We start from the raw sequence: 15,325 nt of genomic DNA, 5'->3' as shown, positions 1-15,325 counted from the left end.
ATTCAGAACTTCAGAGACAGACTACAAAGCACTGGCACTGCTATGTAACTTATTTAGTTCTATCAATGACGGATGGATTTATAATCAAGTGTTCATCCTTGCAAATTGAATATCATTACATATGCCCATACCCTCCTCCATCTGCCATTTTCTGTCCACTTACCCAACCCTTCCATTCTTTAATATGTCTTTTTCAGTTTACTTTCTTAAATGGCTTTGTATCATTATTGAACTTAGGTAATATCTGATCCCTTCATCTATGTTATCAACATTGAGGATTGAAATACAGGGGACCTAGAACTGAAATCCTTACAGAAACCCATTATTTACTGCCTCCCAACTTGAAAATCACCTGTTTATTCCAACCCTCTGAATTACAGATTTTAAACAATCTTTTGATAATAGGAGTGCTTAATTTGCATTAAAAAACTAAATATATTACATTAATGGTTACCCTTTATCTATCTTCATGCCAAATTATGTCAAATGGGTTTGACAAACAGGATTTCTCTATTGTTCAGCTAATGTTGCCTTATCACTATATAGATTTCTGAGAATCCTGTTATTGCTTTCTAATAATGGAAAGCTGCAGTTGTTAGGCTAATTGGCTCGCAGTTCATATTCTTTCTCTGTTTCAGAACATATAGAAGACCGACAGCACAAAACAGGCCCTTCGGCCCACAATGCTGTGCCCAATCATGTACTTACTTTAGAAAGTACCTAGAGTTACCCATAGCCCTCTATTTTTCTAAGCTCCATGTACCTATCCAGGAGTTTCTTAAAACATGCTATCATATTTCTTGCTGCTTTTTGATCTTCCCAAATCTGGGAATTTTGCCAGTACCACCAATGCATTCACTATAGTCGCTTCATTAAAAACCTTAAATTATGGAGCATCAAGTCTGCAGTATTGAACAGTCCTTGGCTTCATTATTGTCACAAGGACTTTTTAATGTATTGTAATTAATTATATCAAATTCCTCACTTTAAAACCACCATTCTTTTCACTTAACAGCAATGGAACTCACAACATTTCAGGTCCAAATGTAAGTTTGGAAGTTATACCAATCAGTGAAGGATGTTACAGTGAAGAATTAGAATATACCCGGAATGGATACATTGGATTATCAGTTCGATTTGATTGTCCAGACGTGGAAGAGTACAAGCATAACACAAAGAATCTGAAGTGGTATAAGGTGATTAGATTTTATTTAATCTATTAACCTACCAGTTTTAGAAATTACTCTTTGCTTGGAAAGCACTCCGAAGAGGAAAGTTCAACATAGGCAAAACCTTGCTGCTTCCAAAATCGTTGGGCCTTTAAATATGAAAGGCTTTGATTCATTGAACTGTTGTGACTGTGGTCGACGTCGCCAAAGAGACGCTGAAGCTGGTGATATAGGAGTCTTTATTCATCCTAACAAGCAGGCATCATTCTGGAGACACTTTTGGTAGAACCAAAAAGTACATCACATTTGTATACCCTTAATATCAATGATAACATTAAGTGATTCAATAATTACAATGGCATTGTCTATTGCAATACTTTAAGTCGTCTTTTAGTTCCTTTGAAGTATATATTTTCAGTGGAAGCACATTACAATTGATAAGACACATCTGAAGGTTCAAACGCTTTGTTGAGAGAGAATAATTAGCATAGATATCCAACAAGACTTCAGACACTGAAAATTAATGTTGTTTGGTCTGTCTTTGAGTACACAAATATCCTGAGTACACAAAATTACTGAATGCTCTCCAACTCTTTCTGCTCTACCTTTACAACTGCTTTGGTACTGCTCCATGCACTCATGCTGAGATCAATTTCATCAACTTTGCCTCCAACCTGTCCTTAAATTCACGTGGTTAATTTCTCACACCTCTCCACCCTTTCTCGATCTCTCTGTCTCCATCTCTGCAACCAAACTTTCTACCAACATTTTTTATAAACCAGCCGATTCCCACAACTATATTAACTATACTTCTTCCTACCCTGTCTCCTGTAAAAATGCTATTACCTTTTCTCAGTTCCTACATCACCACTTGTTCCTGTTCTTGCACCTGTTCCCAAGATGAGGCCTTCCTTGCCAGGACATAGAAGAAGAACTTAATGAGTACTTTGCTTCAGTATTCACTACGGATAAGGATCTTGGTTATTGCAGGGATGACTTATAGCAGACTGGAAAGCTTGAGCATGTAGATATTAAGAAAGAGGATGTGCAGGAGCTGTAGGAGAGCATCAAGTTGGATAAGTCACCTGTACCAGACGAGGTGTACCTCAGGCTACTGTGGGGGGTGAGGGAGGAGATTGCTGAGCCTCTGGCGATAATCTTTGCATCATCAATGGGGATGGGAGAGTTTACAGAGGATTGGAGGGTTGCGAATGTTGTTCCCTTATTCATGAAAGGGAGTAGAGATAGCCCAGGAAATTATAGACCAGTGAGTCTTACTTCAGTGGTTAGTAAGTTGTTGGAGAAGATCCTGAGAGGCAGGATTTATGATCATTTGGAGAGGCATAATATGATTAGGAATAATCAGCATGGCTTTGTGAAAGGCAGGTTGTGCCTTACAAGCCCAATTGAATTTTTTGAGGATGTGACTAAACACATTGATGGTGGTAGAGAAGTAGATGTAGCATATAGGGATTTCAACAAGGCACTTGACAAGGTACCCCATGCAAGGCTTATTGAGAAAGTAAGGAAGTATGGGATCCAAGGGGACATTGCTTTCTGGATCCTGAACTGGCTTGCCCACAGAAGGCAAAGAGTGATTCCAGATGGGTCATGTTCTGCATGGTGTGCCTCAGGGATCTGTTCTGGGACCCCTACTCCTCGTGACTTTTATAAATGACCTGGATGAGGAAGTGGAGGGATGGGTTAGTAAATTTGCTGATGACACAAAGGTTGGAGGTGTTGTGGATAGTGTGGAGGGCTGTCAGAGGTTACAGCGGGACATTGATAGGATGCAAAAGTGGGCTGAGAAGTAGCAGATGGAGTTCAACCCAGATAAGTTTGAGGTGGTTCATTTTGGTAGGTGTAATATGATGGCAGAATATAGTATTAATGGTAAGACACTTGACAGCGTGGAGGATTAGAGGGATCTTGGGGTCTGAATCCATAGGACACTCAAAGCTGCTGCGCGGGTTGTCTCTGTGGTTAAAAAGTCATACAGTGCAATGGCCTTCATCAGTCTTAGGAGCCAAGAGGTAATGTTAGAGCTATGTAGGACTCTGGTCAGACCCCATTTGGAGTACCGCGCTCAGATCTGGTCACCTCACTATAGGAAGGATGCTGAAACCACAGAAAGTGTGCAGAGGAGATTGTCAAGGATGTTGCCTGGATTAGGGAGCATGCCTTATGAGAAAAGGCTGAGCGAACTCCGCCTATTTTCCTTGGAGCGACGGAGAATGAGAGGTGACATGATAGAGGTGTATAAGATGATGAGAGGCTTTGATCCCAGTGCTGAAATGGCTAGCACGAGGGGGCACAGTTTTAAGGTGCGTGGAAGTAGGTACAGAGAAGATGTCAGGGCTAACTTTTTTACGCAGAGAGTGGTGAGTGCGTGGAATGGGCTGCTGGCGACAGTGGTTGTGGCAGATATGATAGGGCCTTTTAAGAAACTCCCGGACAGGTATATGGAGCTCAGAGAAGTTGAGGGCTATGGGTAGTTCTAGGTAATTTCTCAGGGAAGGACACGTCCGGCGCAGCTTTGTGGGCCAATGGGCCTGTATCGTGCTGTAGTTTTTCTATGTTTCGATGTTACTATGACATCAAAGGTGTCCTCCATCTTCGAGGAATGGGGGCTCATCCACCATTGATGCTGCCCTCACCCACATTTCCTCCATTTTCCGAACATCTGCGCTCACCCTGTTTTCCCATGGCCTTAACAAGTAGAGTTTCTCTTCTCCTCACTTACCATCCCATGAGCCTCCACATCCTACGCATCATTCTCCGCAATTTCCACTATATTTAAACAGGATTCTACCACCAAAGACATCTTTGCTCCCTCCCCCACGCTCTGCTTTCTCCGAGTACCACTCCTTCCATGTCTATTAATCCCTCCCCTCTATTCTCCCCCCGGTGCATTTTCCAGCAAGCAACAGATATGCTATACTTGGCTGTTCATCTTCTCCCTTGCCAGCATTCAGTTCTTCCAGGAGAGGCAACACTTCACCTGCAAACCTGTTAGGATAATGTATTTTTCCGGTGCTTCCAGTGTGGCTTCCTTTACATTGGAGACAGCCGATATAAATCAAAGGACCACTTTGTTGAGTACCTCCACTGCATCTGGCAAAAGTGGAATTTTCCAGTGGCCAAACATTGTAATTCTGATTTGCATTCCTGTTCCGACATGTTGATCCATAGCTTCCTGCTCTGCCACATCAATGGTATGTCAATTTTCAAAGATGCTGACCTGCTGAGTTCCTCCAGTATTTTGTGAGTGTTGCTCCGGAATTCCAGTGTCTGCAAAATGTTATGAATGTACCACAGCTCTGAGGGGCCGAAGGGGCGGGAGCAGCCCCCTCCTTCCGGAGAATCACAAGATCGCTATTAATTCGGGTCTCGGACCCAGGAAGTGAGAGAAAATGCAATGGTTTTGGCCATTGTTCTTAGAGGCACCTGTGTGACGTGCATGTCCCTGCTACGTGACAGCTACCATGGATATGGACACCCTCGGGCAATGTGGGGGTGGAGATTGCATCACCCTACTTTGATGGACATCTACAGCTCTGCAAGTCAAGATAAAAAGGGGCTGCAGGAGGCAGTACCCCAGTGACGCACCAGAAGGACACCCTCGCTCAGTGCTCCCGTAATAGCTGGAAGCCACTCAACGCCACGTGCGCTCCTAACTCCTTTGCCTGGGGAGCGGGTGGGTGATAATACCGAGAAGGACTTCGAACTAACAACAGGGAAACAACGTTCCCCTGATTTTACGGAGTGGCTTCATAAAGACCCGGGCAAGTTTTTTTTCGTTTTTCACCGATCCCTCTAAAACACGTGAAACCCAGCGATTCCCCAAAAGACTGAAGTCTGCAGACTTCTGAGTGACTTTTATATTTCCAACGGACAATATATTATCCCCTAGACAACAGTCGAGATTACTTCTTAATGATGATTATTACTATACCCGTGCTTTAGATTGAGTATCGACGACGTGCATTATCTGAATGTTTGTATTAACCTTACTTTTGTGCCCCTTTATAAATAAAAAAGTTTGAAAATAGTGACATCAGACTTCAACGGACCTCTCTATCTTTGCTGGTAAGTTATCCAGTTATGGGATACGTAACAAAAATCACTTGTGTTTATGATTGCCTGTACCTGTGACCATGTTTGATATGCTAAGAGACAACATCAGTCTGGTCTGCTAGCTTGAACTCTAACACAGTGGTGCTATTAACTTATCTGTGTTGCCTGGTTTGATGCAAGCCAATTAACACAGCCCCATTTTCTTAATTTTTGGCTAACTGTTAGTCTGTGAGCCAGTTTAACTTCAATTTACTGCTTGCAGTTGACAATAAGCTCCTTGTACTTATTTACGTTCACAATAAAAACTGAAGATGGGTCCTTGTTTGAATCAATAACTGTTATTTTCACATAACTCCAGAATACTCCCTAACAGAAACAAATAACTGCTAAGACTTCTGTACTAAGCTTCTACTAAGCTTAGCAGTTTTCACAGAACTAAAAAGAAAAAAATGCTGGAAACACTCAATATATAAGTCAACATCTGTGTAAAAAGAAACAGAGTTAACATTCATGCCTGTCATCTGGTTAAAATGGCGCCAGTGTACAACACTCTCTCGATCAGCCTTGTTGTGAAGTAACTTCAAGATGGGAGGCGAGCCAATGTTCGATTCCATTTCGCCAGTTAAAAGTGTCCATTCATAACTGAATAAATGCATTGAGGAAGATTGAGACATTGAGGCAAATGTGGAGGGCGTAAGTTTCAGTGCCAACTGCCTGCCTTTTGATTGCTGCCAAGAAAGATTCTGTAAGCAGCCTATCACTGTGTGGCAGGCCCATAGACCTCTCTGCTTCATGTGCTCTCCCTCTCTTTCGATGAATGTCGCTGATACCGTAGGATGGTAATCCTGGTTCTGCATTTACGGATGGGACTATTGTGTTTATATACTGTGGATTTATTCATATTTATAGTTTTCCTATTCTGTGTTTTTTATCACCCATTCCTTTTCCATTTTGTTGTGCGAGCATGGAGTGGGGAGAATGGTTTGGGGTTGATGTTCTGTTGTGTTCTGTTAGTTTATTTCTGCGTGGGAGGGGCTGTTTTTGGGGGGTTGATGTTCCTGTTCTGTTTTGTGTAGGAGGAGTGGTTTGATGATCAGAATGTCATTCTTTTTGGTACAGGGGGTGGGCTTGATGTTTCTCTCTGAACAACTTTCATGTTCAATCTTTGTTTCATGGCTATCTGGAGAAGACAGATGGCAGTATATGGATCTGTCCTTTGATAGCAAATGAACCTTCGAACATTCTGGATCAAAGATCTAGATTACACTGGCTGTGGGTGGAATTCCTTTAATGACTACCTCTGCCTTCCAGTAAAGTGGGAACTAATGGTAATCTGGTGGACAGAATTAGAAATAGTAGTGGTATTGTCATTTAACGAGCATGATCAGATATTTGGAAGGGACCTCATAAAGAACAGAAGCTTAGTGCAAACCCATCTCTTCTGTTCCCCTAAATCTCACCCACTGTTGTCCTGTTTTAAGAGTGGCTTAAAATTTCTGAGGAAGGTGTCTCTTAGAGATCTGCAAAAAGAATCTGGCATAGGCTGAAGGACGAATAAACTGTTGTTCATAGGACACATGGAGCAGAGCCTAGGTGCGGGAGGACTTCAGAGAATAATGCAATTTAATTTCCTGCTAATCTCAGATATATAATAAATGTTTAATTATGCATTAAATGCAATAAAATCCACCTCCAAATTATTACGGACTTCTGTGTAGATGTGTTTTCTAACTTCTGTCCTGCAATTCATTTAAGGTTATTTTTCCATAGCTTAGATTCCTGGAGGAGTTTAAATAAGTTTGCTCTATTTTATTTTATTTATTTATTGAGCTACAGCATGGAATAGACACACTGCCCAGCAACCCCCAATTTAACCCTAGCATAATTGTGAGACAATTTACCATGGCCATTTAATCTACCAAACAGTACGTCTTTGGAATTTTGGAGGAAACTGGAGCAGCCAGAGGAAACCCATGTGGGCACAGGGACTGGCAGGAATTGTTCTATTATTTCCCTTAATATCTTGAAAACATTAAATTAGCGCATATCTCCTAAATTCCAATAAATACAATGCTATACTCTGTAAACCTTGCCTCATGATTTAATCCACAGAACTGCTGTTAGAAATCTACAGCATACTTTGTATGAGACCAGTATAACCTTTCTAAATGTGGTGCTCTCAATGTGGTATCCATGCGGTATCATCAGTGATTTGTACAGTTACTCCATAACTTCTCTATTTTGCTCCAATCCTCTAGCTACAATAGACTTTTCATTTATTTGCAGCATATACTCAGCATATTTTATTTTTTGGGAGGTAGAAGATTACTGGATCTTCTTTCACCGTTTAGGAAGCACAGTTTTCTATCTATTAGGGATATCTTGCTTTTTGACTTCAGCGAAAACTGTTTGCTGTAGATTAGCCAATTTGCTTAAGTCATTAAGATCTCTTTGCAGCTTAAAGATGCCATCTATATTTCTGTTTTTGTGCCATTGGCAAACTGGGATAGGTGTTTTTCTGCCCCTCATTTAATTCACTTGCAATAAATAGTTACAATCTCATAACATGATAAGAATGTTATTTTGTTGCTTGTCTATGTACTATCATATTAAGTATTAATGTCAATTGAACCATATGTTCTTCAGAATTGTCAAGAGGAAGTTGCTACAGGATCACCACTGGACTTTCATTCTCTTGGAGAGGAAAATGCTGGACATTACACTTGTGTACTTTCCATTGAACATTATGGAAGACAATACAATGTTACAAGGACTGTGGAGTTAAAACTGAAAGGTACTTTTAAAAAATTAATTGCTAGGGCTGGAGATGGAGGAAATAAAGTTAAATGCAGTGGCTCAATTAAGAGTAATTTTGTGCAGTGAAAATTTATTCATGCTTTCCTTCTGACACTAGAGTACTGCAGTTATCCCTGGACCTATGGAAAAGCATTGCTAGACTGCTGTTGGAACAGACGTCCATCTTTAAATATCAGATGAATAAACATTTGCCAGCTAAGGGTCACAAGGAACAATAGTTAATAGATATTTACCATTCAGCAACGTCTGAATGCCAGAATTATCTGAAATCTTTCAGTTGGGTTTTTAAATACTCTAGCAACATAAACTTAATATAAGTGGGGTGTTAGGAAATGAGGATTATATAAAAATATCAGTTGCTTTCATATGTATTTCATTCTGACATCACTCTTTACTATTGTCACTCCTTCCCATTGCTTCTACCTCAGAATGATGTTTATGGAACCTAAAGTTGAAATATTCCTGAAATCTATAGGCATAAATGATTAATAAACTTTGTATCATGTTCATGACAGATAATTTTAATCAAGAAGCTTGCCTTGACATATCAGCTTACATAATTTCTGGACTTCCAAAGGTGATTTATAATCAGTGATGTACTTTCGAAGTCTAGCCAATATAGCATTGTCAGAAGAATCATACCAAAGTTATGGACTAAAGATGAATCACCTTGAGATTTGGTAGATTTTAAATAGGATGATTTTTTTGGAGAAATTTTGTATAGTCCCTGTAGTCCAGGTCAAGCACAAACCATCATATGAATACCCAGCAACCTATTCAGGAACGGATTTCTCTTATGGAATCAATATAAATAAAGAGGAATTAATGTTGGAAATATTAGATTTGTGTACAATATCTTTATTCTATATTAACAGGGCATATTTTAAGAATTTAATTCTGTAATTAATTCATTGTGTTCAAATAGTAAATTTATCCTTGTTTCTTAAAATCTTCCTCTTGGTCATCACTCCAGTTCTTCAGATTGTTTTTCTTCTCTTTGAACTTCTTGATCACACCTCATTACATAATAAATCTATGTAAAACAGGGTTTTCTTAATGCTGTGAATTTAAGAAATGTAATCATGCACTTAATTTCTCTTACTTTCTTTATAAATTATTTTCTTTAGAAGCCTATTTTGAACCGAAGTTGATTTATCCAGGTCAAGAACACATTGAAGTTACTCTAGGTAGGTAATGCATTATATTCTACCCACATATGATTTCTTACCTGTGCTAGAGATCAGATTGACTTACTCTAGGTACAATTGGAAGAAGTGAGGTACAACAAAGTTGCAAAGAAATGCAATACAAGTTCTTAATTCCCTCTTAGTACATAGAATTAAGAACGACAACTATCTGAAAATATCCTTTGGATAAGAGATTATCGGCATTTTTGCACACTCTCCAAAGTTATTTCTGACTACTGTTATTAATGGATTGATAAAGAGCAATCTTCGTCTCCATAGTAATATGATCCTGTGTACATAAGACAAGATTGCTCGGAAGATAGTATTTGCCAGCAACAAATTGTCATGATTTCAGAATATAAACTTACAGTGAAAAGGCTGTTTCATATCTAATCAGATGGAATAAGACAAAATAAATTTCTGATATACAGTATATTGGAAAGATAGGTTAGTAGGCAGGGGGGTGGTGTGGCTCTGTGTATAAGAAATAATATTAAATCATTGGAAAGAGATGACATAGATTTGGAAGGTATAGAGTCTCTATGGGTTGAGTTAAGAAATGACAAGGGTAAAAGGACCCTAATGGCAGTTGTATACAGGCCACCAAGCAGCAGCTGGGATGTTGATTACAAATTACAGCAGGAGATAGAAAAGGCCTGACGTCAGTAGTTGGGAAGTTGTTGGAAATGATTGTTAGGGTTGAGATTACGGAATACCTGGAGGCACATGACATGATAGGCCAAAGCCAGCATGATTTCCTGGAAGGAAAATCCTACCTGACAAACACACTGCAATTCTTTGAGGAAATTACAAGCAGGGTAGACAAAGGAGATGCAGTAGATGTGGTGTACTTGGATTTTCAGAAGGCCTTTGACAAGGTGCCGCACATGAGGCTGCTTAGCAACATAAGAGCCCATGGAATTACAAGGAAGTTACTAGCATGGATGGAGCATTGGCTGGTTGGCAGAAAACAGAGTGGGAATAAAGGGATCCTATTCTGGCTGGCTGCCAGTTACCAGTAGAGTTCCACAGGGGTCGGTGTTGGGATCGCTGCTTTTTACGATGTATGAAAATGATTTGGACTATGGAATTAATGGATTTCTATAAATAAACCGTTGATACAAACATAGGTAAAGGAGTGGGTAGTGTTGGGGAAACAGAGAGCCTGCAGGGAGACTTAGATAGATTAGGGGAATGGGCAAAGAAGTGGCAAATGAAATACAATGTTGGAAAGTGTATGGTCGTGCACTTTGGTGGAAGAAATCAATGGGCAGACTATTATTTAGATGGGGAGAGAATTCAAAATGCAGAGATGCAAAGGGACTTGAGAGTCTTTGTGCATGATATCCTAAAGGTTAACCTCCAGGTGGAGTAGGTTGTAAAGAAGGCAAATGCAATGTTCACATTCATTTCTAGAGCTATAGATTGTCAGAATAGGGATGTGATGTTGAGGCTCTATAAGGCACTCATAAGAGCACACTTGGAGTATTGTGTGCAGTTTTGGGCTCCTTATTTTAGAAAGGACATCCTGACATTGGAGAGGATTCAGAGAAGATTCACGAGAATGATTACAGGATTGAAAGGGTTACGGTATGAAGGATGTCTGGCAGCTCTTGGGCTGTATTCCGGGAGTTCAGGAGAATGGGGGGGGGGGGGGATCTCATAGAAACATTCCAAATGTTGAAAGGCCTGAACAGATTAGATAAGACAAAGTTATTTCCCATGGCAGGGGATTCTGGGACAAGAGAGCACAACTTCAGGATTGAAGGACGTCCTTTTAGAACTGAGAAGCAGAGTAATTACTTGAGTCAGAGGGTGGTAAATCTGTGGAATTTGTTGCCACAAGCAGCTGTGGAGGTCAAGTCATTGGGTGTATTTAAGTCAGAGATATATAGGCTCTTGATTAGCCAGGCCATCAAAGGGTATCAGGTGAAAGTAGGGGAGTGGGGTTGACTGGAAGAATTGGATCAGCCCATAATTGAATGGCGGAGCAGACTCAATGTGCCGAATGGCCCACCTGCTCCTATATCTTATGCTCTTGTGGTCTTATTTAATTGTGTAAGTTCCTTACAGATAGAATGACAACAGCATGATAATATGTTATTTTCAGATCAAAGGACCAAAACTAGGATCAGAAACTTAAATAAATCTTGTAATGTAGGTATGAAGGGAGAGTTGGCTAAAGTGGTTTGGAAAACTGGATTAAACTCTTTGGTGGTATATAAACAGTGGCAAACATGTTAAGAATTTTTTCATAAGTTTTCTACAGAAACACAATCTAAGGATGGTGACTATGGGAGAAGTGTTCCAACTGTGGCTACGTAATGAAGAAACAATTAATTTATATACATAAATGAAAAGGCTTATAGTGTTGAAAGGATATTGGTAGATAGTAGACAGGGAGAAGGACTGAAGCCAGTAAAGGGTGACTAAAGAGATAGGAAATAGGATATGAGAAAATTGGCAAAGAATATTTCTTTTATACCTGCAGAGAACATTACACTTAATGAACTTGATGTATAGAGGGATCCTGGGGCCCATGTTCATACTTCCCAGGAAGGGGCAACTGAAGTAGATAGACTGGTGAGAGTAATGGGGAATAAGAAAATAACGAAGTCCTAAACAATATTTTGTTTCTGTTTTCACTGTAAAGACATCATGAGCAATCCTTAGAAAAAACAGTAACGAAAAGGAGGGGAAATCTTAAAAAAATATGACGAGAAAAGTTGACCCAGAAATCTACATAATGGACTGAAGTATGGAAACCTACATTCTTAGGTTCTAAGAGCAAAGGCTACAGAGATAAAGTAATGCATTGATTGTGTATTTTCAAAGTATTCTAGATTTTGAAAAAGTCCCAGAAGAATGAAGAACTGCACAGCTATTCAAGAAAGGCAGGAGAAAGAGGGCAGGAAATTATAGACCAGTTAGACTAACTTCTAAAATGTTGGACCCATATCTGCATATTAAACACTCTAAGTGAGGGGAAGCCATTGTACATCTTACTGGTGTGTGCCTTCATCAGTAATTGTCCATGCAGCATCGTTGAGCGAGAAATGGTAACATTTTTCATCGAGTAATTATTTTAGTTATTTAAAGTTGTCACTGCCATTCAGGTGTTTTCAAGGTTGAAGAATCTAAGTCACAGGAATTTTCCCAGATCGCATAACATTTTTTTCGTATTCTAAGAGTAGAATTTATCAAAAACTCAGATTATGTATTTAGTGTGTTTGAACTGTGATTCTGAAAACTAGATTAGATTTTGGAGCACTGAAGGTTTTCGAGCCACTTCCTATGGACAGCATTCCTTAATCCAGTTAGTTATAAATAAATACAGCATGGAATCAAGCCTTTTGGTCCATTGATTTTGCACCATCCATTTTATACTCTCCCTATGGTTATCTCATATTTTATTCTCTTCGTGTTTTCATCAATTCCTCCCAGTTGTAATAATTTGTCCAATTACTCATATTATCTATTTTACTTTTCAGAGGTCAAAGTAAAATTTATTGACAGGGTAAATACAGTTCACCACATAAAAAACCCTGAAATCCTTTGTCTGCTGGCAAATTTAGCAAATTTATAGAACAGTACGTGTAAACTGTAAACTAACTGTGCAAATGAAGATATAAATAAATTGCGATAAATAACGACCATGATATAACAATATAACAGACTCCTTAAATGAGTGCAGCTATCCCCTTTTGTTCAAGAGCCTGATGGTTGGGGGGTATGGCGGTTCAAGTCCTGAGGCTCTTGTACCTTCTACCTGAAGGGAGCTGTGAGATTAGAGCATGGCCTGGCTGGTGAGGATCTTTGATGATGGCTGCTGCTTTTATACTGCAATAATTCATGTAGATGGTCTCAATGGTTTGGAGGGTTTTATCATGATGTACTTGGCCAAATCCACTACTTTTTGAAGGATTTTCTGCTCAAAAGCATACCAGGCCACAATGTAGCCAGTCTGCACACTTTCCACCTTGCATCTATAGAAGTTTGCCGAGATGAAATACCAAATCTCTGCAGATTCCTGAGGAAGTTGAGGTGCTATTGTGCTTTCTTCACAATAATATTTATTTGATAGGTTGAGGACAGGTCCTCTGAGATAGTGACACCCAGGAATTTAAAGTTACTGACACTCTCCACCTCGGATCCTCAAATGATTACTGGCTCATGGACCTCTGGTTTCCCTCTCCTGAGATCTACAATTAGTTCATTGGTCTTATTGACATTGAGTGAGAGGCTGCTGTTATTACACCACTCAGCCAAGTTTTCAGTCTCTCTCCTGTATGCTGATTCATCACCCCCTTTGAAACAGCCCACACATGTTTGCTTTCAAAGATTAAACGGGCTCTACATCTGAAGTTGCACCACCTCAGTACAGTATTGTGAACAAACCTAATCAATTTATGGTGAGATTCTAAATTATATCTAAAAGGTAATTCAGAATTTAGAGTTTTACTTTATAATTGTTAGAAGTTGGCATGCGATCCTATACATCTCCAGGAAGACTCTCAGCACATTAATTCCTCAGTGAAGCTTCATGGTCAGTGTACTTTTTTAATATCAATTAAACACTCATAACAAAATTACATGTAAAAAGCAGCAAATTGGGTTTAAGAAGAGTGCAAGAATATGCTTAAATAAATTAATTAAATGCAGCACTTCTGAAAGGTAGACAACTAATGCTAATATTTCTTGCTGTCTGATCATGTGAACATTTAGGTGAAAGAAGAGTTATTAATTGCACAGTTTTGGCTGGCCACAAAAGTAAACAGGATGTGATGCTAACTTGGAAATCTCAACAATTTAAAATACCTGCTTGTAAGCTTGAAGCACCAGTCTGTAAAGGGAAGAGGAGGTAAAGAGTAAATTTTAATTTTATTTGTTCGTTATCTTCATATGGATACCCATTGTACTTGAAGTAATATATTGTCCATAAAACACCTTGCAGTATTTTGAAGTGACATTTACTTTTCTTTCCACTTGTTTGTGATGATAAAGTTCACAATTACAGTGAAACTGCTTTATATTGTGCCTCAAAGTTACATCACATGGGACCCAGGGTGGGCCAGCTAGTTGGATACAAAATTGCCCTGACAGCAGGGGAAAGAGGTTAGTGGTAGAGGTTGTTTTTCGGACTGGAGGCCTAGGACTGACAATGTCCTGGAGCGATCAGAGCGAGGTTAGTTGTTGTTTGTCTTTTATATTAACAATTTGGATGAAAATGTTGGTGGCATAGCTAACAGGTTTGTGAATGACACCTAACATAGTGCTAGAGTAGACAGTGAGGAAAGTTATCTAAGAAAACAAAACAATCTTGATCAACGGGGCTGGTGGGCTGAGGAATGGCAGAAGGACTTTAATTCAGATAAATGTGAGGGACGATAAACAAGATCAGACCATACACTTAAATGGTAGGTCACTGGGATTGTAGAATAGGGGGACCGAGGGTACAGGTAATAGAAGTGAAGATAAGTGTAGACAGGGCGGTATGCTTGCCTTCATTGATCAGGCTATTATGTACAGTACTTGGGATATCATGTTACACCTGCACAAGACATTAATAAGGCCAAATTTGAAGTATAAAACACAGTTTTGATTACCTGGCTATGTGAAGTATGCCACTAAATTTGAAAGGGTACAAAAAGGATTTAGGAGAATGTTACCAGGACTGGAATGTTGAGTTATATGGAGAGGTTAGATAGATAAACATTTATTTTTCAAGTGCGTAGGAGGCTGAGGGGTAACCACTTTGATTTTTATAATCATGATGGGCTTAGATAGGGTGAATAACCATAGGGTAGGGAAGTCCAAAACTAGAAGGCATAATTTTAAAGTGAGAGAGGAAAGATTTAAAAGAGACCTGAGGGGCAACCTTTTCACAAAGAGGGCAGTGTGTATAGGAATGAGCTGCCAGAGTAAGAGGTGGGTATAATTGTGACATTTAAAAGACATTTGGACAGGTAGATAGATAGGAAATACTTGGAGGGATATGGACAAAAAGCGGGCAAATGATTATGCAACTTGTTCAGCATGGATGAATTGGGTGGAAGAACCTCATTTCCATGTTGT

General features: G+C 39.5%; 1 protein-coding gene across 4 annotated transcripts in view; it reads left to right on the top strand.

Annotated features, from left to right (window-relative positions):
* LOC132391356 (interleukin-18 receptor 1-like) overlaps positions 1 to 15,325 on the top strand; it is a 42,523-nt gene that overhangs the window by 12,455 nt on the left and 14,743 nt on the right. For all 4 annotated transcript variants that reach the window (XM_059964420.1, XM_059964421.1, XM_059964419.1 and 1 more), the window contains 4 exons: positions 1,016 to 1,196; positions 7,893 to 8,040; positions 9,191 to 9,250; positions 13,976 to 14,111. In XM_059964420.1, the coding sequence (XP_059820403.1) occupies positions 1,016 to 1,196; positions 7,893 to 8,040; positions 9,191 to 9,250; positions 13,976 to 14,111 (525 nt within the window). The remainder of the gene's footprint in view (positions 1 to 1,015; positions 1,197 to 7,892; positions 8,041 to 9,190; positions 9,251 to 13,975; positions 14,112 to 15,325) is intronic.

The sequence above is a fragment of the Hypanus sabinus genome, chromosome 3 (genome assembly GCF_030144855.1).
Source record: "Hypanus sabinus isolate sHypSab1 chromosome 3, sHypSab1.hap1, whole genome shotgun sequence".
In the NCBI taxonomy this organism is placed as follows: Eukaryota; Metazoa; Chordata; class Chondrichthyes; order Myliobatiformes; family Dasyatidae; genus Hypanus; species Hypanus sabinus.
Note: the sequence above shows the minus strand (reverse complement) of the source record. Positions and strands in the feature narration are given on the sequence as shown.